The sequence below is a fragment of the Hesperophylax consimilis genome, chromosome 5, assembly GCF_061612785.1.
Source record: "Hesperophylax consimilis isolate HC1 chromosome 5, BYU_Hcon_1.0, whole genome shotgun sequence".
NCBI classification, from domain to species: domain Eukaryota; kingdom Metazoa; phylum Arthropoda; class Insecta; order Trichoptera; family Limnephilidae; genus Hesperophylax; species Hesperophylax consimilis.
In genome coordinates, this window is record NC_142840.1 from 38,587,920 (window position 1) to 38,612,033 (window position 24,114).

Consider the following 24,114-nt stretch of genomic DNA (forward strand, 5'->3'; position numbering starts at 1 on the left):
CCTCATCAAGGACTGGAGTCAACCAAGCTAACGATTCACCATTTTCCAATTGACATTTATTTCGTAAATTGACTGTTGTAATGTCATCCATTATTTTGCACAGCTTTTTTAGATTATATAAGTTGTAAATATCGATAAATTTTTATCTTGAATCAGACTTAACTGCCAGTAAATACAGAATGAATTTATGTTATTATTATAATTTAATTAAATAATTTAATTATAATTTGTGTATATATTATTTAAAATAATATATACACAAATTATAATTAAATTATTTAATTAAATTATAATAATAACATAAATTCATTCTGTATTTACTGGCAGTTAAGTCTGATTCAAGATAAAAATTTATCGATATTTACAACTTGTATAATCTAAAAAAGTAATAAAATAATTTATTTTATTACTTTTTTAGATTATACAAGTTGTAAATATCGATAAATTTTTATCTTGAATCAGACTTAACTGCCAGTAAATACAGAATGAATTTATGCAGGTTTACTGCTGTTCTTTCATTATACAGCACAAACAGATTTTGCTTAGAAGTTACACGCAAAAGGGCTAATTTGGCTAAGGGCTATATTTGTCCATGTGAAAAACAATCAACGTTCAAATCTAAACCTGCAACATTGAATGTTTGAGCCCTGTGACTTGTTGATGGTTATTGAAAAAGGCTGTTTTACTGGAAACGTTCAACAGATGATTATCTATCTCTTCGCGAAGAAGAACTTTCTCTGCTATTAGACAACCGGATTTGCCGTTCAAAAATATTCAACATGTTTAAATAGAACCAGTATTTTTTCACACTAAAAAAACATTAAGGATATGTACACCGGTACATTGTGAGGGTACACGGTCTCATGTAAACGGGTCATTTCATTTTAATTTGTTCTTATGCTCCACGGCTCCTGTCTTCCTCCTGTAAGTTTTTATGTTTCCTCAAAACCTTTCCTGCAATACGGGTATTTTCAATTTTCTGTTTCAGAACTCCTCTTCACAAAAATATATTTGTGTGAGAATCTCAGAGTTTCGCATGGTAGATTCTAAGAGTTTTGGGAGTAATTTTTTTATGAAATAAAACGTTACTCAGATAAAATACTGTTGTTGACTTAGCGGTACTCCATACTAGCCGACAAATTATTGTAAAATTATCACAAAATCTATGATTCCAGCGAAGACATTTATTTATTTACTAACGGACATCGTTCAAATTACAAAATAATAACACGAATAAAGTTAAATGAAAAATACAGGAGTAGACAAAGGTACATGAAAGCAAAGACATAATATGGTAGATATAATATAAGAAAATAAAGTGACAAGTCGAATCAAGTCAAGAATACGCCGTGGGTCAGGACCACAGGACACTTATAATATTCCGTCACTTGTTTAGCGACTGGCAAAAATCATTTAGACTTATCCAAAAAAGTTAAGGTTTTGACTTGAGTTGACCAGTCTACACATTCTGGACAATGGTGAATAATATCCAAAATTTATCGAATGATGGTTGAGGAAGAGCAGTTCATTATTTCTGAGTCTTTGCGAGGGGATATTGAAGGGAATGAGTTGCAGTAGAGTAGGTGAATCAATAATACCATTTATAATTTTGAAGAAGCAAATGAGGTCATTTCTTTCCCGACGTACTTCCAAAGGAGAGAGGTTTAGAGTTAGTTCAATTTCATCATATGAGTATTTGCCCTTCTCTAAACCTAGCCTCCTAGCAATCCCTCTTAAGAACCGATGTTGAACAGATTCAATGCGTAGAATGTGGACAGAATAAAAAGACCAATTTACACAAGCATATTCAAGATGGGGGCGAACCAAGGAGCAATAATGAGTTCTAAGGGTATTTAAGTTTTTGAAGTCCGAAGTGATTCTAGTGATGAAACCAAGTAGTTTGAGGGATTTATTAACGATTGCAGTTATGTGATCCCGAAAAGAAAGCTTGCTATCAAGAGCAAGGTCTTTAATAGATGTAATAGTTGTTAAGCAAATATTATTAAGTTTGTATTCGAAGACAATCGGTTTTTTGATCTATAGAAGGACATAATTTTGCATTTATCGACATTTAGTTACAAACAATTAAGTTTACACCAATCATTGAAAGAGTCGATATTCGATTGGAAAAGAAGGCAGTCATCGTGATTTTTCATTATCTTTAGAATCTTATTGTCGTCCGCAAAAAGCCAAAAGCGTGTATGAGAAAAAATACTAATAATGTCGTTTATAAACAAGTTAAAAAGAAGCGGTGCTAGATGTGCTCCTTGAGGTACGTCGGACGTTACTTCAATAATATTAGACACAAAGTTGTTTAATTTAACTCTTTGTTTTCTATTGCTTAAATAAGAATTAAAGAATGATAGCAAGGGGTTTCTAATACCGATAGCATATAGTTTGGCCATAAGGATTTAGTGGTTTACTTTGTCGAAAGCTTTAGAGAAGTCGGTATATAGAACATCTATTTGTGAGTTATCTTCTAGGCCATTGACGATAGAATTGGTAAAGGATAGTAAGTTAGTAGTAGTAGATTTAGCAGATCTAAATCCATTCTGTCCCTCGATCAGTACATTTTTAAAGATATGTGTGATTTTCTTCGTGATTATTGACTCAAATATTTTAGGAATATGGGATAATATCGATATGGGTCTATAGTTTTCTACGTTCGACATATTGCCTGATTTGAAAATAGGTCTGATATAAGAAACTTTCCAGGAGTCTGGAAAAGTGGCAGATGATATTGACAAGTTATATAACAAACAAATTGGCTTATATATAGTAAATTTACATTCCTTCAGTAATATTTCTGGAATATGATCAGGACCAGTGCTTGTTTTGCTGGGGAGATTTTTTGGGGAGTTAAAGACATCTATAAGTGTGATTTGGCAATTATTTAAATCAATAGTATTAGTATAGTTGAGTGGAGGGATAGTGCATGAGGTATCAGAATAGACGGAGAAGTGTTCAGGGAAAAGGTTAGCAATGTCGAGACCGTTGGTAGCATGATTTTCATGAAAGAACATACTTGGAGGGAGATCATTATCATTAGTACTTTTTTGTTTAACAAATTTCCAGAATTGTTTAGGGTTAAGATTTAATTGTGTCTCAGTGAGTTCGATGTAGGATTTGTAGCATTTAACAGATTCGATTTTGGATAGTTCTCTTAGCTGAGAAAATTTATGGTGATGCGCCAAGTTGTTCGTACATTTGAATAATTTGTGTATTTTCTTTTTCTCGATTATCAACTTCTTTAGTGTCATGCTGAACCAAATGGGAAACTTAGGCTGGGAAAAAGTTCCCTAAGGTACAAATAAGTCTATGGCATGAGTTATACATTCGTTGAATTTAAATGTAGCATCGTTAATATTGATGTTCGATTCAAGAAATGTCCAGTCAGTTTGGGCGAGATATCTGTTCATGCTAGTATAGTCACCTTTGTTAAATTTGTAGTGGTATGTAACTGTTGATTTTAAGGTAACATTTTTGAAAGGATTAGTGAAGTTGATATCGAGTGGTGGGTGATATTTATCTATTGGTAGTAATGAGTCAGAAGCTTCACTAACACAAACGCAAGGCGTGTTAGTAAAGATCAGGTCAAGACAGTAACCTTGACAGTTATTGATTGAGTTTAGTTGGAACATGTTCAAGTAGGCAAATAGATTCATTATTATAGAAGCTTGAAGTGAATTATTACTAGGAGTTTTCACACCATGATTGTCATTGAGCCATATTACCTTCGGTAGATTGTAATCACCGCAAATAATTAATGAATCGGCATTTATAGAAATACGTTATACTGCTTCAGTATGTGACTTGTAGATATCTGTTGAAGAGGATGGGGGAATGTAGATACAACCAATGATAAGTTTCTTAGAGCCAAGCAGAACACAAACAAATAGTTCTTCAGATACATCATTACGAGAATCAAGAATGTGGCAAGAGTATTTTTTTAACACATATTATCATAACCCCACCACCTCTAGACTTGTTTGAAGAGGAGTAGCGGTCACAGCGAAAAATATTATAATTATGCAGTCCAAGTTCAGTTGAAGCAATATTGTCTGATAACCGTGTTTCAGTGAAAAATAGGAAATCATAAGGACTTATGTTTACGGAACATCTGAAGGCATTTAATTTAGTATTGAGACCGCAAATATTTTGATAATGGGAATAGAAAATTGTATTACTGGGATGACTATTCCGGTTCAGCCTAAAAAATTTACACGAGATAGTTCCCGTCTCTCAGCGGCTTGGCGGGCTGGACAGTCAGGGGAGCCAGTGTTGTGTGTGGCCGGTTTCCTGAAGAACTTGCAGGTGGCGCATGATGGTGGCTTGTCGGGCGTCGGGCAAGTATCACGATTGTGTCCAGGTTTTCCACAGTGGGAACAGGTTGGCGTGTCAGCGTTACACTTTGTCGCAGTATGTCCATAGAGTTGACAATTTCCACATTTAAGATTGTAGATAATAAATGAACTGTAAATAATAACATAGTTAATAATAACAACTTTATTCAGTCATAAAAGAAAAAAAAAACAACCTGTGATAAAATATTAACTTCCAAGCACAGACATAGGAATTAATAGACGAGAAGATAATGGCGAGGGGTAAAATCAACTGTTGAAGAACGAAGGGGGTTAAGCTGACTGTGATTCGTCAATAAATCAATCTGACAGTAAATAGGCATCTCGCATTATAATATCACCATTTAGTTCTTAAAAGTAAAATCTGCTTTTGAATGAATAGACATTTTTACATGGGCGCGCAAATTACTCGCCACGTTATGAACTAATTTGCGAAGTCCAAATTCGGCAAAGTAAATTTCTTCTGTTTGCAGAGTCGTAGTTAGTTTCAGAGTATTTAGTTAAGACACTTTTACAAATGTTTCATAATTTACTTATCCCAGTAAACAACGATGAGCACACTTGAGAATCGCTACATTTTGATGTGATAGTATATGTTTCTAAAACTGATCCATATAATACGGTGTGAATAAGCTTAAAATAAAGTAAAATAATGCTTACTTATGGAATGTAATACGACAATTGGGTTTATTCTCTTTTTCACATCTATTTTTACAAGTTTTCATATCACAAGTCAACATTTTGCCGTGTTATTTCGTAAAATGAACCGATGATGCCTCGACCATAGTTCGCACAAGAATGATGACGTCACGTTTTCAAATTTCACTTGAGGCCATACGCGAGCCCAGCCGGCTCCAATGGAACCGGTATGGGGAGTGGGGATAATACGCTTTTAATCACTTAGGGCAGGTCTACTAATATTCATATGTCTATGCTTCCAAGGCTTATTTGTTCGGTTTTACGAGTGGAAGATACTACCAGTATCGCCCTGGTGTAAGACCACCATTCAGAATTGAAACGTTGCTCCAAATGGCTTTAGCCGTGTTTAGTGACTAGATCTGAATAGCCAGGTACTTCCCCACCTTCCTCTTTCCCTTCCCCACTTACCTTCAGCCTCACAACATCCCCCAATTGGGGATGCCATAGTCTCACTGGCTCCAGACGGGAGCAGTTGGGACTCTTGTGAGGCATTCACTATAAAAAAAATAAAAAAAAACAGCTATTACCAGTAGAGGCAATTCGTTCACTTTTGGGAATAGCTCATATAATCCATAGAAACCGTTGTACCTATCTCCCTAGCTGTCACAGTGAGAATTATTATTTAAACGGTTTAAGAAAGAGAAAACACAAAGCGTTATATTCAAATCTAGAAGTACAAAAATAGAAGAATTAAGATGTACACCTCTATGAAACCGAAGGTTCCGACCGCAATTTGAGAATAAAATATGATACTTTTGATATGAAAAATTGAGGTTACAGTAAAGTTTATCGTACATTTGTCTAAACAATGAGTTTTTTTGTCATCAGTACCTTAAGTTCAGGTTAGTTATACTTAAAACTTTTTCATAATTGCCTTAAAAATTATATTTTTATTTCCAATATCACGATTTGAAAGCGTATTTCATCCTTTCAAAAACAGTTTTTAGTTTTCGGATAAGATCAGAAATATTCCATTTACTTGGATTTTATTACAAAGCGGAAAACTCACAAATTCTTCGACTTTCTGACAGTGCCTTTTAGAAATATAAAGGTCAATATGCCAGAGGCCTGAGAGGTTAAAAAAGTAACAAATTCAATCACATTATGCAACAATTTGAGTAACGAGAAATATAAAACGAAAGAAAAATTTAACTGAAGCGGTAACTTATTTTTGATTCAATCTGTTTATTAATTTCCATGAAAATAATGATGACTTTTCACAAATCAAAACATAAATAAGCCAATTACCTGTCACTTTATAATCACCAGTTTAATTTTGACACGGGGTATTGAATTTGACTTAGAATCAAAGGAAAGAATTAAAAGCGTCGCGATAAGTTACGTACTTACCTGCCGCAAATCATAATATAATGATAACGCAATTATCTTCTGCAAGAAACTTTCAGAGAAACTTTTGGAAATAAATGCCCCAAAGGGATAGCTAGAAACTTCAGACTGAATTATGACAACACTTGAACTGTTAACTTAGTATGTATTTTTTAATCTATAATCTTTTTTACAAAACTTTAGAATAGTTTACGACTTAATCCACGATCATATTTTCAAAATAATGCTCTCAAATTAAAGTTCTATCGTGCTTCAAGTACTCCCATAAGATAAAACAGGAGGGGTTAAATCAGAGGATCGTGAGGGCCAGTCGATATCACCACTTTTTCACATCTTTTATAAAATGTTCTGATAATTTCAACACGCTGTTGCAGCGTTAGATGCTCCATAATAAATTGTTATCAACCACTATCTACGACTGTCAAAAACCAACTGACAAAAGTCATCCAAACCAAAATTGCGGCTAAACAAAATCGACCTGGAACGTAAAACGCACCATTTGTACATATATTTGGAGAATAAATTATCACTTATGGAAAATGAATGAGTTATGGGATATTTTAAGATCAATTCATGTGCAAACAGTTTTTTTGATAAGATTGTCTTTAATATATTTTCTTCATTATTCATTGTTTGGATTTTGTTAATAATGCTTCAATAGAGAAAAGTTCTTCCTTGGTAAGCTCAATAATTTTGTGCAAATGAAGTTTTTAATTTTGGGGATTGAAATACATTTGGGTCGAGTACGGCTTTCAGCTAAAAAATGGTAGTTAGTATTTTTCTTTTATGATTGAATTTTTAATGTTCAGATCTCTGTATGAAGGTACTGGAAAAAATTCGAATAGGCAATCCATTGGGTAGTTGCAGAGTTAAATAAACCACGTCCTTTGAACAGTTTACCTAGCGACAGTTTCTAAGTTCCCCTAAAATCATAAGATTTTTAAGTAGGTTCTTAAATACCTGCCTACTTAGTTAATACCACAATTCGATGATGGATAAATTTTTAATTTTTAATTATTTGTTTACTTAAAAAAATAAGGTAGATCATTTACAGAAAATATGTAACTATGTCCATAGTAATCATTTTCACATAATATTGTATGTAAGATGTATCATCACACACTTCGCCACGCTTCAGTCTATTATAAGAGTGCAAAGGTGCGATTTTAGATACGCGTAAAAATAGTGAAAAGCGAGTGGGAACTTATGAAAAAATTCAAATAGTGCAATGCAAACGAAAAATATAAAAGAATATAGTGAAAATTTTACATATATTTTTAACAGATCATGAATGCCCTGAAAATGAGGAATATTCCGAGTGCGGCAACAACGGGTGTCAAAACACCTGCGCTAATCCCAACATCGCCCCCCTCTGCAAAGGGATCTGCACCGCGGGGTGCATCTGCGCAGAGGGATTCCTGAGGAACACTAAAGGCGTCTGCGTACATCCAAAAGATTGTGGTAAGTACGCAAGATTATTATTTGTAATTAAGTCACTGCACACAGCATTTTCAAATATGATACAGGTTCCGAGAAATAAGATTCTCTGTGTAAACCGTGGATGTTAAAAGGTAACAATTTTGTTGGTACCAAGCAGAAAACTATTTCTTTGATTTAGCAACAACTTTCTAACGGTGATATCTGAATTCGCACAGTTTATGCTTAACTTCTGAAATATATATGTATGCTATATATTCAGCTCGTAAATTCATTTCCACTGTGCGCTTTGAATCATTGAAATAAGTGAACGACTAATAAGATACGAGTATATGCTTTAAAAATCAACCACAAACATTTTTTTTATCACAAACATGTTTATCATCATTTACATCGTTTACAGAAAATATGTTAAAATATATGTAGTAATAGTTTCTCAAATTGTTATCATATAAGATGTAAATGATGATAAACATGTTTGTGATAAAAAAACCGTAATAAAGCTTGTGTACCTATATGGTGATGTGTTATTATAATCGTTATTCTTTATTTATAATTTATGTGAAAGTATTTAGTTTATATTTTCTGTGTGTTTTTTAAGATTAAATTTAAAATCTTTGATGTTTTATAACATATTTCTGATACTTTCTGGTAAAGCATTAAAAAAAATTTAATCCACGATATTTTATAGTTGAATCGACCCATTGTTTTTTTTACATCTTGGAGTTGGAAGAATTAATGTTTGTATTAGTTTTCTACTATTTTTAAATGGTGCGGTTTTATTTAGAATTTTATCTTTGTACATTTGTAATGTTGATTGGTAGAAGTATAATTCAGTTTGTTTCCTGGATTCAAATTCTTTAAACAGAAGAACATATTTTGGTGAGATATTAGCTAGTGTAGATATTTTGGTTACATGTGACCATAAAATATCATCAAAAAACATCGCTCTTCTTCGTATGATGGAAAAGAATCATTAGTGTAGGTCAAAGTGCAATGAATGCAGATAATATTTAACGGTAGTGAGAATCAATCGAAACCTTTCTTTTGGACATTCTTTTACGATATGATCTGTGGTTTGTCAAATAAAAATACATTAAAATAATACATAAGAATTATTAACTAAATATTGGTATAAAATCCTCTGAATCCAGATACCTGCAAGGCCAACGAGGTGTTCAGTGAATGCGGCAACCACGGCTGCCTGAATACTTGCGCAGAGCCAGATCTCATTACGAGGTGCACCTACATACCAGGGTGCTATCCCGGTTGCATTTGCGACGAAGGATTCCTCAGGGACCCTTCCGGCAACTGCATCCCTAAAGAAAACTGCAGTAAGATATTTTGATGATGTTCATATGCAATTAATCAATTGAAAACAAGGGAAAATATGATTAAAAGTTTGTTCTAACAAATTCTAATACAATAATTCATGTACGAGTACTACTAATAATATTTGGTAAAGCGCCGTTATTGTGAATATTCACCTCAAATGCGCTGTATACATACATTATCTTGCTCACTTTAGATGTGTCATAACTGTCGACTTTCAACACAACCACTGTTTCGCAATGACGAAAGATTGACATGTTTTATTAAAAAGGTTTAATTAATTATTCACTAAATATTTGTACAAAATCTTATGAATTCAGATACCTGCAAAGCCAACGAGGTGTTCAGTGCATGCGGCAACCACGGCTGCCTGAGTACTTGCGCACAGCCAGATCTCATTGAGAGGTGCGACTACATTCCAGGGTGCTATCCCGGTTGCATCTGCGACGAGGGATTCCTCAGGGACCCTTCCGGCAACTGCATCCCTAAAGAAAACTGCTGTAAGATATTTTTATCATGTACATATTCAATTAATCAATTGAAATCAAAGAAAATATGATTAAAAGTTTGTTATAACAAATTCAGATACAACAATTCATACACTAATAAAATTTGGTAAAGTGCCGTTTTTGTGAATACTACATTATTTTGCTCACTTTAGATGTGTCATGTCATAACTGTCGACTTTGAACACAAACACTGTTTCGCAATGACGAAAGATTGACATGATTTATTAAAAAGGATTAATCATTAACTTGACAAAGGAAAGCTTTTTCGATGTACTTTCTACAGTTAAAAAGAAGTTTGATTTAATATTTTATGACAAAATACACTGTAACTGTCGTTTACAGAAGAAAGTTTTAACGTAGAATAATTTATTTAATAGTAAGGTAGACACTAATCCCCCGTGATGAGAAGTTTTTACAGTATTGCTAAAATGTCATCAAAATATTCAGCGTACCTTGAAAAATAAATTGTTTTAAATTATTTAAATGTTTAAAGTGTGCGGAGAAAACGAAGCTTACTCTCTTACTGGAAAGTGGATATGCGAGAACAGCTGTGACGAACCGAAGAAGTCAACATTCTGTAAGGCAGCAGCGTTCCCTGGCTGTGGATGCAAGGACGGGTACTTGAGGGTTAAAGAAGGGGTCTGCGTTCTTCCAGAAGACTGCGGTAAATATTCAAAACTCATTTTTATTGGATTTCGCTATTATTTAAATGGTCCCAAAAGCTAACTTATAGAAATGTTTTAGATATGACATCGATTCCTTATTTCACATGAAACGTTGAGTTATTTATTTACGTTTTTATTTATTTCAATTTATATTTTATATAGTTATTAAAAATTACATAGGTATTAAAAATTCAGCTTACAACTGGTTCAAATCATATATAACTGACCGCAGCCACTCACTAAAAGTAGACAATATAACAAGCCCAAATAGATACATAACTTACGGAGTCCCCCAAGGAAGTACATTAGGACCCATCCTGTTCTTACTATATATTAATTCCTTATGTCAGCTTGACATAAGTGGAGATGTTATTTGCTTTGCGGATGACACTGTTCTTGTTTTTACTTCGGATTCTTGGACAAGTGTATATAAAAATGCAACTGAAGGAATAAATAAGATTAAATATTGGTTAGACAATAATCTGCTGACACTAAATATAGATAAAACAAAGTACATGACATTTAGCATAGATCCCAGACGACAACCAAGACTCGATGAAAACTTAACCATTCATGACTGCACATCTAAAAATAACTGCCTATGCAACCCATTAACACGAACTCAGGTAATTAAATACCTAGGCATTTACATTGACAACTATTTTAGATGGACAGAACAAATAAATAAAACAGCGGGTAAAGTTAGAAAACTGATATATTTCTTTAAGAACATACGAAACATAATGCAAACGAAGACTCTAAAAACAATATATTACGCACTAGCCCAATCAATTATCACTCACGGTATGATTGGTTGGGGTGGTGCTGCTAAAACTAATATGGACCCTCTTGTCAAAGCGCAAAAAGCCTTAATTAAAGTTATCACAAAAAAACCTTACAGATTCTCGACAATACAGTTATTTAAGGACTTCACCGTACTAAACATACAGCAACTATACATAAAAATTATAACTCTATATTACCAAAAAGACAAACTTAACCATCATACTATACAACACAATTACGAAACAAGAAACAGACATCAACACATGACCCCGAAGATAAATACCACCTATGGACAAAGACATTTTCATAATCTGGCCCCAAAAATTTTCAACTTAATGGAAAAAGATATTAAAGACCTGGCGACAAGTGTAAATATAAGACACAAAATCCACACATGGATAGTCAACAAAGGCATTGTATACTGCGGACAGATAACATCTACAATACCATAAACTATAGCACACTCCACGCCTGAATTTTTCTCTTTTGTTCTCATTCATTTATTTGTATCTGCATTATTTATTATGTTTTATTTTTAATTTTCATCTATCCAATTATTTATCTTTTCTGTATATCTTTTTTTATATCTGTGATTCTATATTAATTAGCATTATACAAAATTAGATCAAACTCCCGCCACCTCGGAACAGGCTCAGCCTAGTGAGGTGGATTATACCAAAAAAATGTATGTTAATTTATTGGTTAATAAATAATTAAAAAAAAAAAAAAAAAAAAGTTATAAAATTTCACATCTTATATCTAATATATTCTTTTCTAGGACTACTATAATATTATTTACTACTTACATACTAAATGATTTTATCACCAGTTGGGACATTTATATGGTATTTTATTTTTAAATCTACACTAGCAACGCCATTGACTGCAAATTTAACCGACTTCGATTGCCAGAATACGGGCAAGGGACTAACTCGGTAGTCGAGAAACGTGTAAAAAAAGCTATATATTAATAATAACAATCAGTATATTAATAATAACATTTGTAATTTTTTTAAAAGCTGCGGCTATGCGGCCCGGGAACAAATTGTAAAAATATAAATTATATGATAAATTGAACCTCCTGCTAAAAAGGTTTTGCATCACTGCCTTCCATATAAGTTGCGGCGGAGACAAAGGAGTTTTTTAAATTGATTGAAGTGCAATAAGTGATCTGAGATTGCAATTATTCCTGTATTTAATATTTTAGTATATTTTATAAACCTGTTGCTTGTTATAAACTTCAAGTTTTTGACCTTGGCGCGCCGTTGAGTTTATTAGAACGAAGCATTTCCTATAACCTTTTTTTCTAAGATTTCTTCTTTCTTTTATAGGTACCGAGACATAAAGTTACACTTTTTTGGCTACCTGTCTATAAGACACCTTCTGAGTCCCGCAAAAAATAATTTTCCTATTAAGACAGATGTAGTTCATAAATAATAAATATCATCTTTGCTTTTGCGATCAGGACAGCTAATTGGACTTCTCAATTATATAAGGCAATCAAATGCTCAATAGTGATTATTCTATATTTTTTTAAGCTAGTAATTTTGGTGAGAATTATTTCAGATACCCATGATGATAAAAGTCCCCCCCGATTCAAAAGTCGCACCATATTACGTTACTAATATGTGTGCTATTCCCAGTACATATTTCCTCCAAGGTGTTTCACCTTGTAAAACTTGTTTGATATTTAATGTATCATTCCTTTTTTTATTTTATTTTTTATGTATTTGTTTGTATAATGTTGATTTAACTCCTTCCTCTCTTATGTTTTCAAATATTTTATTGTACGCTAAACCAATATGCATTACACAACCTCTGCGCGTGGAATAAAATAATATGATTATGAATAATGATTATTATTAAAAACTCAAGAGATACATACTGCAATTATTTTTCAATTCAGTGTTACGAAAAAAATAAATAAAATGGGGTATTTCCTATGGATTATGTCCGCGGTTTTCCTGTTAACATCTGTTGTGGGACAATAGGGGGTGCTATTGATATATTTATTGAATCCATTTGTCAATAGATTTTAATTGGGAGGTATTTATTCTTAAAATAATTTAAAAAATAACAAAACATTTTGTGTTCGCACAAATAAACCATAAACTAGAATTACTGAAATTCATTGAACGCCAATTTTTACTAAATTTCGTAATTCTGACGGGAAATTAAGTTCATTTTTTTTTTAAATCGACAAATTACAATTTTCACAAAGCTTGTACATTTTCGGGACAACTACTTAGATATATTACTTCAAACAGATATTATTAGTACTCTTAATCCGATTTGGCAGACCTTAAAAGTATTGGAAGACAGAAGTCTGTAACTGTAATCCCTTTTTAGTGCAAGTGATCTGTCAGGTAAGTATTTTTTTCTGTATCTGTTTTACGTAATTCGGAAACTAGGAAGTCACATTTGAACAGTGTCCTTCGTATTATTTGTCACAAAAACGGGGCCTTACAAATTATCTAATTATCATTATTATTGCAATCAAATCAATTAACAATAAACCGTTTCTGAGGTAAGTGAAATCGCCCTGTAAACAATATTAAAATGTTATTGTTCACGACAATCACGACTCGCCTAGCATGGCTCGGGCTAGACTGATTATGACTTCATGTTTGCGGCAGTAAAATTATTGTAGTTGTTTTGAAATAAGTCAGTTTTTTTGTTGATAAGCTTTGAAAATGCCAACTTTGGAAGGTGATATTAGAATTTCTGATATGCTTTTTGTGCAATTAAGGAATCTCATTAGATAATTTAAGTAATCGTGATTTCCCGGAATTGTAAATGAAACTCGGGTTTAGATAACACAAATTAGACATTTGGTTTTTATAAGAATCAGCGGCTTGAGAACCGATTAAACTTTTTAACAGAATTCTATTTTTAGGCATAGACATATGAATATTAGTAGACCAGCCCTTAGTGATTAAAAGCGTATTATCCCCACTCCCCATACCGGTTCCATTGGAGCCGGCTGTGCTCGCGTATGGCCTCAAGTGAAATTTGAAAACGTGACGTCATCATTCTTGTGCGAACTATGGTCGAGGCATCATCGGTTCATTTTACGAAATAACACGGCAAAATGTTGACTTGTACTATGAAAACTTGTAAAAATAGATGTGAAAAAGAGAATAAACCCAATTGTCGTATTACATTCCATATATAAGCATTATTTTACTTTATTTTAAGCATATTCACATCGTATAATATGAATCAGTTGTTACTATCACATCGAGAAACGTCTGGACGCGAAACAAAAAGCTGGTTGGTTGCTGGGAAGTAAATTATGAACATTTATAAAAGTGTCTCAACTAAATACTTAAACGAAATATTCGACTCTGAAAATAGAACCGAATTTTTTTGCCGAATTTGGACTTCGCAAATTTGTTCATAACGTGGCGAGTAATTTGCGCTCCCATGTAAAAATGTCTATTCATTCAAAAGCAGATTTTACTTTTAAGAAGTAAATGGTGATATTATAATGCGAGATGCCTATTTACTGTCAGATTGATTTATTGACGAATCACAGTCAGCTTCACTCCCTTCGTTCTTCAACAGTTGATTTTACCCCTCGCCATTATCTTCTCGTCTATTAATTCCTATGTCTGTGATTTTTAGGGTATTTTAGTTATTTGCGTCGTGTAGGAAAGGTAGACTGGTAGAAATTTATTGTTTTACAAAAATAGATTTTCTAAAATTAACCTCAACCCTGCTTTTATTTAGTACTTCTAATGATTTCTCTATCGGTGCTGCACAATATATTTGTATTTTATTCATTCCGTTTAATTTTTTATTAAAAAATGGTAAATTCCGTCCACACAACGCCCGCTCAACGCACTTAACCGCTCCCAACAAGCGAGTAAGTAGAATAAAACATTGAGGCCCGATTATGCTACTATAGTCATAATTTATTTCATATACTCTATTTTCCCTTTTGACTGCTGAATTATTTACCATCGGCTGGGTACATTGAGCGGGCATCATGTGGACGAAACCATAGTTAAAAACCATCATAATTTTAAACAGTTCTTTTGATCTCTTTTACTCTAGTGGCCTTATGAGTGTAACATTAGCAAGTTTTCAAAATAATTTCATTTATTTCTTAGAAAATGGCTGTGATGGAGACCCCAACGCTTATTTTGCCATCTGTGGCGATCCTTGCCCAGTGACCTGCAATAACTTCGCTAAAGGGGGTTTCTCATGCGAATCTTGCCTCTTGGGAGGTGGTTGCAAATGCAAAAACGGCTTCGTCAAAAACATTCACGGAAAGTGCATCAAGTTTGAAGACTGTCGTACGTATAAAAATGTTGATGAATATTCATAGGCTGATAAGGTATTTTTAAGAGTATAATCAATGATTTTGTAGCGGCACCTACTAGTAGATTCTAAAGTAAGTGTATATGTATGCAATATGTCAATGTGTCATGTGTGCAATGTGTCATATACAACAAGTCCATATATAATATATATGCAACGCGCATCACATTGGAACCTACGAGACGAGCGTAAAAATATGCGCCGACCTACTAAGCTGGGAAGTTTCTCTATTTTACGAGGTGTAAGTATGCCGTGTATAAAGCGGCTATGTAGTGGTCGCTAGTCAGTCTTTAGTACCCAGTAGATCAAACCCGTCCAAGCTTCCAGATACCTTAGGCTTAATTCGTACTCGATTAACTGAAGACCCATTGCCTTCACCAGTGGTGAACAGCACCTGCAAGTCCGGTATTCATAGATGTGGTGTCGAGACACCGACTTCATTGCCGTAATCATGGACCAAGGATTAACATACCACCGAGATGTGATCTACATTTCCTAACGTAGTGTACATCAACTCCTACAGCGACGTGGTCATTCATCATCAGCAACAACTGTAACTACTCTGGCTACTCCATTTGGACTCTGTAATCTTATCATTAGATTCGCTCTTCTCCTTATCATCCCCAAAATTTTATAGAACCACCTTTTATTGTCTCCATCGAAGTAAACCTTCACCAACGAGGTTCAACAATATATTGAATTATGAATATTCTTTCGTAACCGATGAACTTTGAAAGGCAAATTTTTGTAGTTTATTGGATAGTTGTATTCCAACAAACAAGCATTTCGTAGAAACTAAATATCTAAGTTAAAAAAATATTTTACAAAAAAGAATACTCTTTTTGAATGAAACGTTTTATAAATGACAACTGTTTGATTAATTTTTATTTTTAATGATGGGTATTATAGATTTATGTTATCTTTTTAAAATACAATTGACATAATTTACATAACTTGATATTTAACAATATTTTGTTTTAGAATCCTTACCTAAAATGATTATTGAAACCATCAAGGCCAATGCAAAAAATTACAAGAGGCCTAGATATTTCATTAGCAGCACCATACCTCTTGTCATGCATGCATGTCAGCATACTAGGCCAGAATGTTTTTTCTGCTATGTGGAATATAGAGCAAGCCGTGATGTCGATACCTGGAGGTAGTTGTTCAGTAAGAACAATTTAACCTATGGAGAACCGTTCATGCACCAGTGACAAAACAATTATACGCTGGTGGCATTGGAATTTCGCGCTAGATGGACATTTTGTGATTTTTTTAACAGAATCGCTTGCCCTTGAAATACTTTAGAGTTAATATTTGATTCCTGGAGGTATAGGCTGTCAATAAAATAGTTGATTATTTTAGTGATTCCTGGAAAAAAACAAAGTCTTTAAATCTAATCATGGAAATTCGTTGACTCTCTGCAAAGACTCTCTCGGCTACAGACCATAGATTTTTTGTTTCCAATTTAAAGGCAACATGTTGAAAGAGATCAACAAATAGACGTTGCGAAAATGTCGGTCGAGTGGTCGAATTAGCCTTCAGTGAGGCGTACCTATTGGGGCATTTCGGTTAACTGTTGTAATTTTCATAGCAAAATGTGGAGACAACGAGGTGTTTGCCTGCGGCTCTGCTTGTGACACTACTTGCGCGACCCTCGGGGACATCTGCCCCATCGTCAACATCAAGTGTAATGACAAGTGCTACTGCGTAAATGGTTATGCCAGAGACAAGAACGACAAGTGTGTTCCCATCAAACAGTGCCCACGTAAGTATCTCGAGAAATTAACTCTTTCTAACTCAAAAATATATATTCAAAATTTCAACGTATTAGTATGTTTTTACTTTATTTATAACAGGTTGTAATTAACTGAGCTTACCTAATCAACTATCTTAAATTATAATTAAAAATATATAATAGAGATAGGTTCATCAAGAATTTCCATATAGCTCTGATATTTACTCTGGAATAATTTATTATACAGGGTGTATCGGCACTAACCCGACAAACTTTAACCAGCTATTCCTTAGCACATTTGGAGTAAAAAATGTTATGTACACTTTGCTGTCCGGTAACATTTTTTTTCTTTTAAAAACAAAAAATAAATAAAATTTCCACACTCCGCTACTGTCCACAGTATAGGGGTAAAATAATTGGCAACGCCGCGCTACTGTCATCTCTTTCACACATATTCTGTCTCAAGTCCCGTGTGGTTCCCGCCACCCCGTCTCGTATCAGTGGTCAGTGCTGTTTTGGGAGTTCGCATGTCATCAAGTTTCTAGTTTCGTTTTTGTTTTGTTATCTAAGTTTTTACTGTTGAAATATGCCCCTCAATTATCCACCTGCCGAGCAAGCAGATATTGTTTTTGTTTATGGATTTTGCAATGGAAATTCACGAGCAGCCGTAAGGGAGTATCGCATGAGGTTTCCTGGAAGACGCGTCCCACACCATGCTACCTTTGTCCAGGTTTGTACCCTATCAATTGTTTATTGAAACTATTTACATTCATTGATAATGCCAAAAAGCGCTTTTGAAATTTAAACTGGGAACATTAAAAACATAACAAGGGGCCACCAACTTTAAAAATGTAAATTGTACTTTAGGTGATTTGTGTTCAGTGGTCACTAAACGGCGTTTTAAAAAGTTAATTAATTTTAATCTCTAATAAATGCATCATTCACTGCAATTGAATTCACTCCCTTTCTCACCATGGGATTATTTAAATTACTTGAATTCAATTTCACCCCTGTGAATCCAAGATATCAACCGTACCTAGTTAAGAAAATTATAATTTAAAACACTTTGTTATACATTTTACTATAAAAAAATGAAATAAATGAAGAGAAAACGTAAGTTTTCTGATATGTGCCTAAAATAAGTGTTCTTTAAAAATAAAATGAGTGAAAAAGCCCGCGATTGTTTATTTGACATTATTACTGAGCTGAATAATAAAAGCAGTTGTTATTTGTTGTTTTGTTTCAGATGTATCAACAATTGCGTGACTGTGGCATCGGACGGATTGAAGGCGCCGGCGGAGGACACAACATCGTTCCTGTGGCAGTTGAGGAGAGAATCCTGAACTTAATTACCGAAGACCCCACGCTGTCCGTGCGTCGGGTCGCTCTGATGATAGGACACAGGGAACACATGGCGGTATGGAGAGTTCTGAAGAAGCACGGGCTCAAACCTTTTCACTATAGGCGCTGCCAAGGCCTCATGGAGAATGACCACTTTTCCAGAGTCGTGTACTGCAGAAGAATGCTGCATAATGTCATAAGAGATGCAGACTTCATGAAAAACATATTGTTTACCGACGAAGCACAGTTCACTAAAACAGGAGTGCTAAATGTGCACAACTTGCACCATTGGGCTGAACAAAACCCCAAGCTTGTTCGGGAGTCGTCGAGCCAGGACAGATTTTCCATCAACATGTGGGTAGGAATCCTGGGAAATCAAATACTCGGTCCAATCGAGTTGCCTCCCAGACTAAATGGACCGATGTATTTGGAGTTCTTACAAGTGCAACTGGGCGAGATTCTGGAAGATGTGAACCTCGAATTACTACGGAGAATGTGGTTCCAGCACGATGGAGCCCCACCACACTATTCGATTGCCGTGCGGAACTACTTGGATGTCGAGTTTCCTGGTCGTTGGATAGGCCGTGGAAGTCCGGCCATTGCTTGGCCACCAAGATCACCCGACCTGACCCCCCTGGATTACTACCTGTGGGGGGCTCTCAAGGAAAAAGTGTATGCTAAGCCAATAGCCTCAAGAGAGCAACTGCTCGAACGAGTGATGGAAGCCGCTGCAGAAATTAAAGCAAATCCTGCAAACTTAAATAATCAAAATATAACAAGACTACACGCTTGCATCGAAAATAATGGTAGTCACTTCGAACAAATGCTCCAATAAAAAAATTAACATAAACTACATGTCCGCATTTTCATTTATTATTTATTGGTAAAATTCTCACAATGTCATTCATTTACACATCAATATTACCTACATATCAATATTTAATAAAATCTGTAGAAGAGTATGCCCGTCGGCATTCAACAAGTTTTTCGACAAGTGTGTCGAAAAGCGTCTTCTCTCTTTCCTACACACTAAATATTAATGGTTAAAAATGAGACGACTGATGCTTGTAAGCGCGCCAATACGTAAAAACAACGAAACTCGAATAAGAATTGCCAGGTGGGTTTTTTAATCGCTTTAATCTGACTTTAAACAATAATTAAACACGTAAAAATTATTTAATATAATATTACAGTACAGTACTTTGAACCTTCGCAATAAATTTATTTGATTTTAAGTTTAGTTTGTAGAACTCCATTTCAATTTAGAGATTTTTTTTATTTTAACAGTCTTATTAAAAAATTTATAAAAACAGTGTGTTTATAAACAAGTTCTGCTAGTTGTAATTATTATTACGCGTGACAGCTGTTTCACCTTCTGACGGCATTATCAAACTTTGGTAAAGCCACTTACAGACGACGTAAGTGATAACTTTCTTTTTTTATTATTCTGGCTTTATTGATTTCCGAGTAAATTGTCGTAAATTATTATTTGCTAATCCCAATATTATTTGCTAATGCTAATAATTAAGTGAAATTTTAAACAATGCAATAATAGGATTATTGCATTGTTAATTTCACTTAATGTCGTTGGTATTTCCAACTGATGACTCAGGGGTTTATTTCCCTGAATAATTAAGTATTTTGGGGTCTAATTATTATGCATTTCATTACATCCGATAATTTAAACAATTTTTATGTTGAATTGGGGTAAGTTTTATGGCTAAGGGAAGGAGTGGAAGGTGAGGAAGTACCTGGATATTCAGATCTGGTCACCAAATACGGCTAGTCATTTCAAGCAACGTTTAAATTCTAAACCTGGATATTCAGATCTGGTCACCAAATACGGCTAGTCATTTCAAGCAACGTTTAAATTCTGAACCTGGATATTCAGATCTGGTCACCAAATACGGCTAGTCATTTCAAGTAACGTTTAAATTCTAAACCTGGATATTCAGATCTGGTCACCAAATACGGCTAGTCATTTCAAGCAACGTTTAAATTCTGAACCTGGATATTCAGATCTGGTCACCAAATACGGCTAGTCATTTCAAGCAACGTTTAAATTCTAAACCTGGATATTCAGATCTGGTCACCAAATACGGCTAGTCATTTCAAGCAACGTTTAAATTCTGAACCTGGATATTCAGATCTGGTCACCAAATACGGCTAGTCATTTCAAGCAACGTTTAAATTCTAAACCTGGATATTCAGATCTGGTCACCAAATACGGCTAGTCATTTCAAGCAACGTTTAAATTCTGAACCTGGATATTCAGATCTGGTCACCAAATACGGCTAGTCATTTCAAGCAACGTTTAAATTCTGAATTAATTAATCAATTACGAAAAAGCGTGGGGTTAAGAATATTTTTTTTAAATTATAGTTGTAATTTATTGTCGATTTTTTAAAAAAATTGCGATATTTTAAATAAAATTTAATAATTATTGTTTAAATAAATTAGCAATCTGGCAGCATTCATTTGCAGGTGGTCAATCCAATGCAGTCATGACGTTTGTGTGAGTGCTTTCCTTTGTCTCAGTGTGTTGCGCAGCAGTTTTATATGAACCGTTTTTTGATTCATCGGGATTGTTTTTAAAACTATACATTCTTTGTACCTTCAAATTAGTGGAAATAAACTTAAGTGTGTCAAGCTGCTCGTTATATTCCGGTAATTCTGGAAGGCTTTTAACATAAGCAATAATATTCATAAATCACATTCCGCGAAGTTGTAAATAACTAAATTTATTAAAAAATATACGTTGTAGGATAGCCTAGCAAGTAACATTTTGACAGAGCACTTACGGTGATTTAAAAAACAACGGCGCTGTTCAAATAATCCAATTATTATTATTGATAAGTACCTAAGTGAGGAAAATTGTTTTTAAAAGTGCTCAGAATTATTGGACTTCGATTATAAATTCAGGAAATCTACTAATTAGTTTCTTAGTTTCAAAATTAGACTATTTAATACGTGAAACGCGTAAGAGGTGAAACCAAAGCATTCCAGAGGTGAAACAATTTAGATACAAAAATAAAACTGATGTGTACAATACAAGAAGACAATCAGTGATTCGCATACGAAAAATGTGAATAATCATTATTGTTAAATAAAATATTTCTTTTCTGGTACTGGATTATGTAATACGGGCTTCGTTCGCAGCAACACGCGAGAGTTGCGATGTTGCTTTCAAATTTTGACAAAGGATAAAACAGTGGTGACATGTGGTGAAAATATGTTTAATTAATTTTTTATTAAAAAAAAACGTTACCGGACAGCAAAGTGCACATAACATTTTTTACTCCAAATGTGCTAAGGAATAGCTGGTTAAAGTTTGTCGGGTTAGTGCCGATACACCCTGTATTGTTTTATGTAAACTTAGAGACCAACTATTTATTAGACGGATGCGACCTTTTATTGCTTACGTACGCCGGCATAGCCTAAATACACGATTATTATTAAATACATTTACAAAATTACTATTTTTGAAATATCAGTTCTCCATCTAAAATGCATTGAAAATACATTAAAAAATACACTTAAAAATCACTATATTCAAATGTATTTAAAATCGATTTATTTTAATGTGAAACTTCACAATTTGAAATAATTTTAAAACACACTTAAAATTTATTTAAATTACATTTAAAAATTATTTAAAATAAATTGAAAATACATTTAAAATACTTGTTAAATGCATTAATTTAATTTTGAAAAGATATTTAAATAATGTAAATTAAAAATATATTAAAACCAGTCAAATACATTTAAAGCCTACTCATGTTAGATTTACTTTTTATTTTTCAGCCAAGTTCACTTGCCCCAAGACCGAAATATACAATCCGTGTCCATCCTCCTGTCCTGTACAACCGGAATGCGGAACTTACCTTCTCGGCATCGTGTCGGATATTGTCTGTCTGAACTCAGACACGAGGGAGTGCATACCCAGGTGTGAATGCAAGCCAGGACTACTATTGAACTCTGAAAAAAAGTGCGTCAAACCTGAGCAATGTAAGAATTAATATTTTTTGATTTTATATTGTATGGTTGACACGTGTTCTCATTATAAAAATTGTGTTATTAGTATATTCTGTCGTGGAATATAAATTTTTCTCTGTAATCCTACAGTACCGCACTTGAATTGGTAGACTTGTTTTGAGCCAAGTATGCCATCTTCAAGGCAGACTAAATTCTACTTAATAATACATTTTTTAAAAATTACAAAAAGGTAAGCATTATATAAAAATATACCATAAGGAGCTTGATTCCGATAATTTTATTTTTGTAACTAATTGTTCACAGTACACAGTTGCTGACCCCGTACAAATATATAATATTATTTTATAATTTACTTAACTCTATTTTTAATCTTACCCTTTACATCTTAAATTATACTTTACACTTTATACTTAACTTTATATTTAACCTTAACACTTTAAAACGTTGTACTTTTTAACTTTATATTTATACATATTTATGTTTATGGCACATGTTGTGCCGTTTGTATTTAAATAAATAAATTATTTAATTTTTTTTTTGTTAGTTTTGTAAAAATCCAAATAAAGTGTGTACTTTCCTCCTACCTAGGTATTCCTATTCCGATGCCGAGTATAATTTGTTGTATTGGTGTTACATCATTTTAAATTATAATTATCACCACTTTTAAATTAGAAAGCCAGCCACTTAAAAAAGCACTTGCTGTGCAGATCGGGCGGTCTGTTTGATAAACGTATTTCAATAGTAATCGTAGTTTGAGTCGTTATGTTGTCATTTTTCTACCGGTATTTCAACAAAAGTATGCTTCGAGAAACTAGCGTCATTGATCCTTTGGGCCAGCGCCACACTTGACGGAAATTCCGTCGCGGATCTTTCGCGACGGAACGCCAATACATGTAATTGCATATAAATTACAAATAGCGGGCACACCACGCGGAAGATCGGTCGTTCCGTCGCGGACGATCGGTCGCTCCGTGGCGGACCGCCGACTCTCGCCTTTGCTTTGTCCTCCGCGCACCGATCTTCCGTCGCGTCGGCGGAAGATCGGCAACGTCGCAATCCAAGTATTTGTATGCATCGCACGACGACGACGCACGCACAGGATGTTTGACATTGAATGATTTATTATCGAAGCGCAAAATAGAGTTTGCCTTTGGGACTCTAGAGAAAAGCCGGATAGAACGGCAAATAGACGATCATGGGAAGAGATTGCAAAATTATTTTACGACAATTGGGATAGTGAAATAGAAACAAAACAGCGAGAAATTATGTAACTTAATTATGTAACAACTGGTGGTAATTCTTTATCTACAACTGTTACTGTATCTAATAAAGTTCAAAGTTAGATTATATGTACAACATCATCAGGAGAGTAAAAATCTATATATAAAGGAAGATTATTACAATATAGCGCCCCTGAGGTGATATATAAAAAAAAAAATATAATGTTTACATTTTATTGTGTATACACCGAAGTCAAAAATTAAATATCGATTGCAATCAGGAAAGAAGAAGTGAAAGGAGGGGGGGGGGGTAAGAGTAGGCTGGGTTTATAATAATTAGGAATTACAATATCATTA

General features: G+C 33.9%; 1 protein-coding gene and 1 long non-coding RNA gene across 2 annotated transcripts in view; one reads left to right on the plus strand and one right to left on the minus strand.

The window, feature by feature from the left end:
* LOC149423931 (zonadhesin-like) overlaps nucleotides 1-24,114 on the plus strand; it is a 105,837-nt gene that overhangs the window by 6,083 nt on the left and 75,640 nt on the right. The window contains exons 2-8 of the mRNA XM_089631930.1: nucleotides 7,692-7,868; nucleotides 8,999-9,178; nucleotides 9,497-9,676; nucleotides 10,179-10,349; nucleotides 15,252-15,437; nucleotides 17,057-17,230; nucleotides 22,346-22,549. Coding sequence (XP_089488056.1) covers nucleotides 7,692-7,868; nucleotides 8,999-9,178; nucleotides 9,497-9,676; nucleotides 10,179-10,349; nucleotides 15,252-15,437; nucleotides 17,057-17,230; nucleotides 22,346-22,549 — 1,272 coding nt within the window. The remainder of the gene's footprint in view (nucleotides 1-7,691; nucleotides 7,869-8,998; nucleotides 9,179-9,496; nucleotides 9,677-10,178; nucleotides 10,350-15,251; nucleotides 15,438-17,056; nucleotides 17,231-22,345; nucleotides 22,550-24,114) is intronic.
* Nucleotides 1,287-7,667, minus strand: LOC149423932 (uncharacterized). The gene is made up of 2 exons (XR_016302212.1): nucleotides 6,309-7,667; nucleotides 1,287-4,473 (listed from the first exon to the last, which is right to left on the minus strand). It is a non-coding gene; the product is annotated as an uncharacterized LOC149423932 (long non-coding RNA).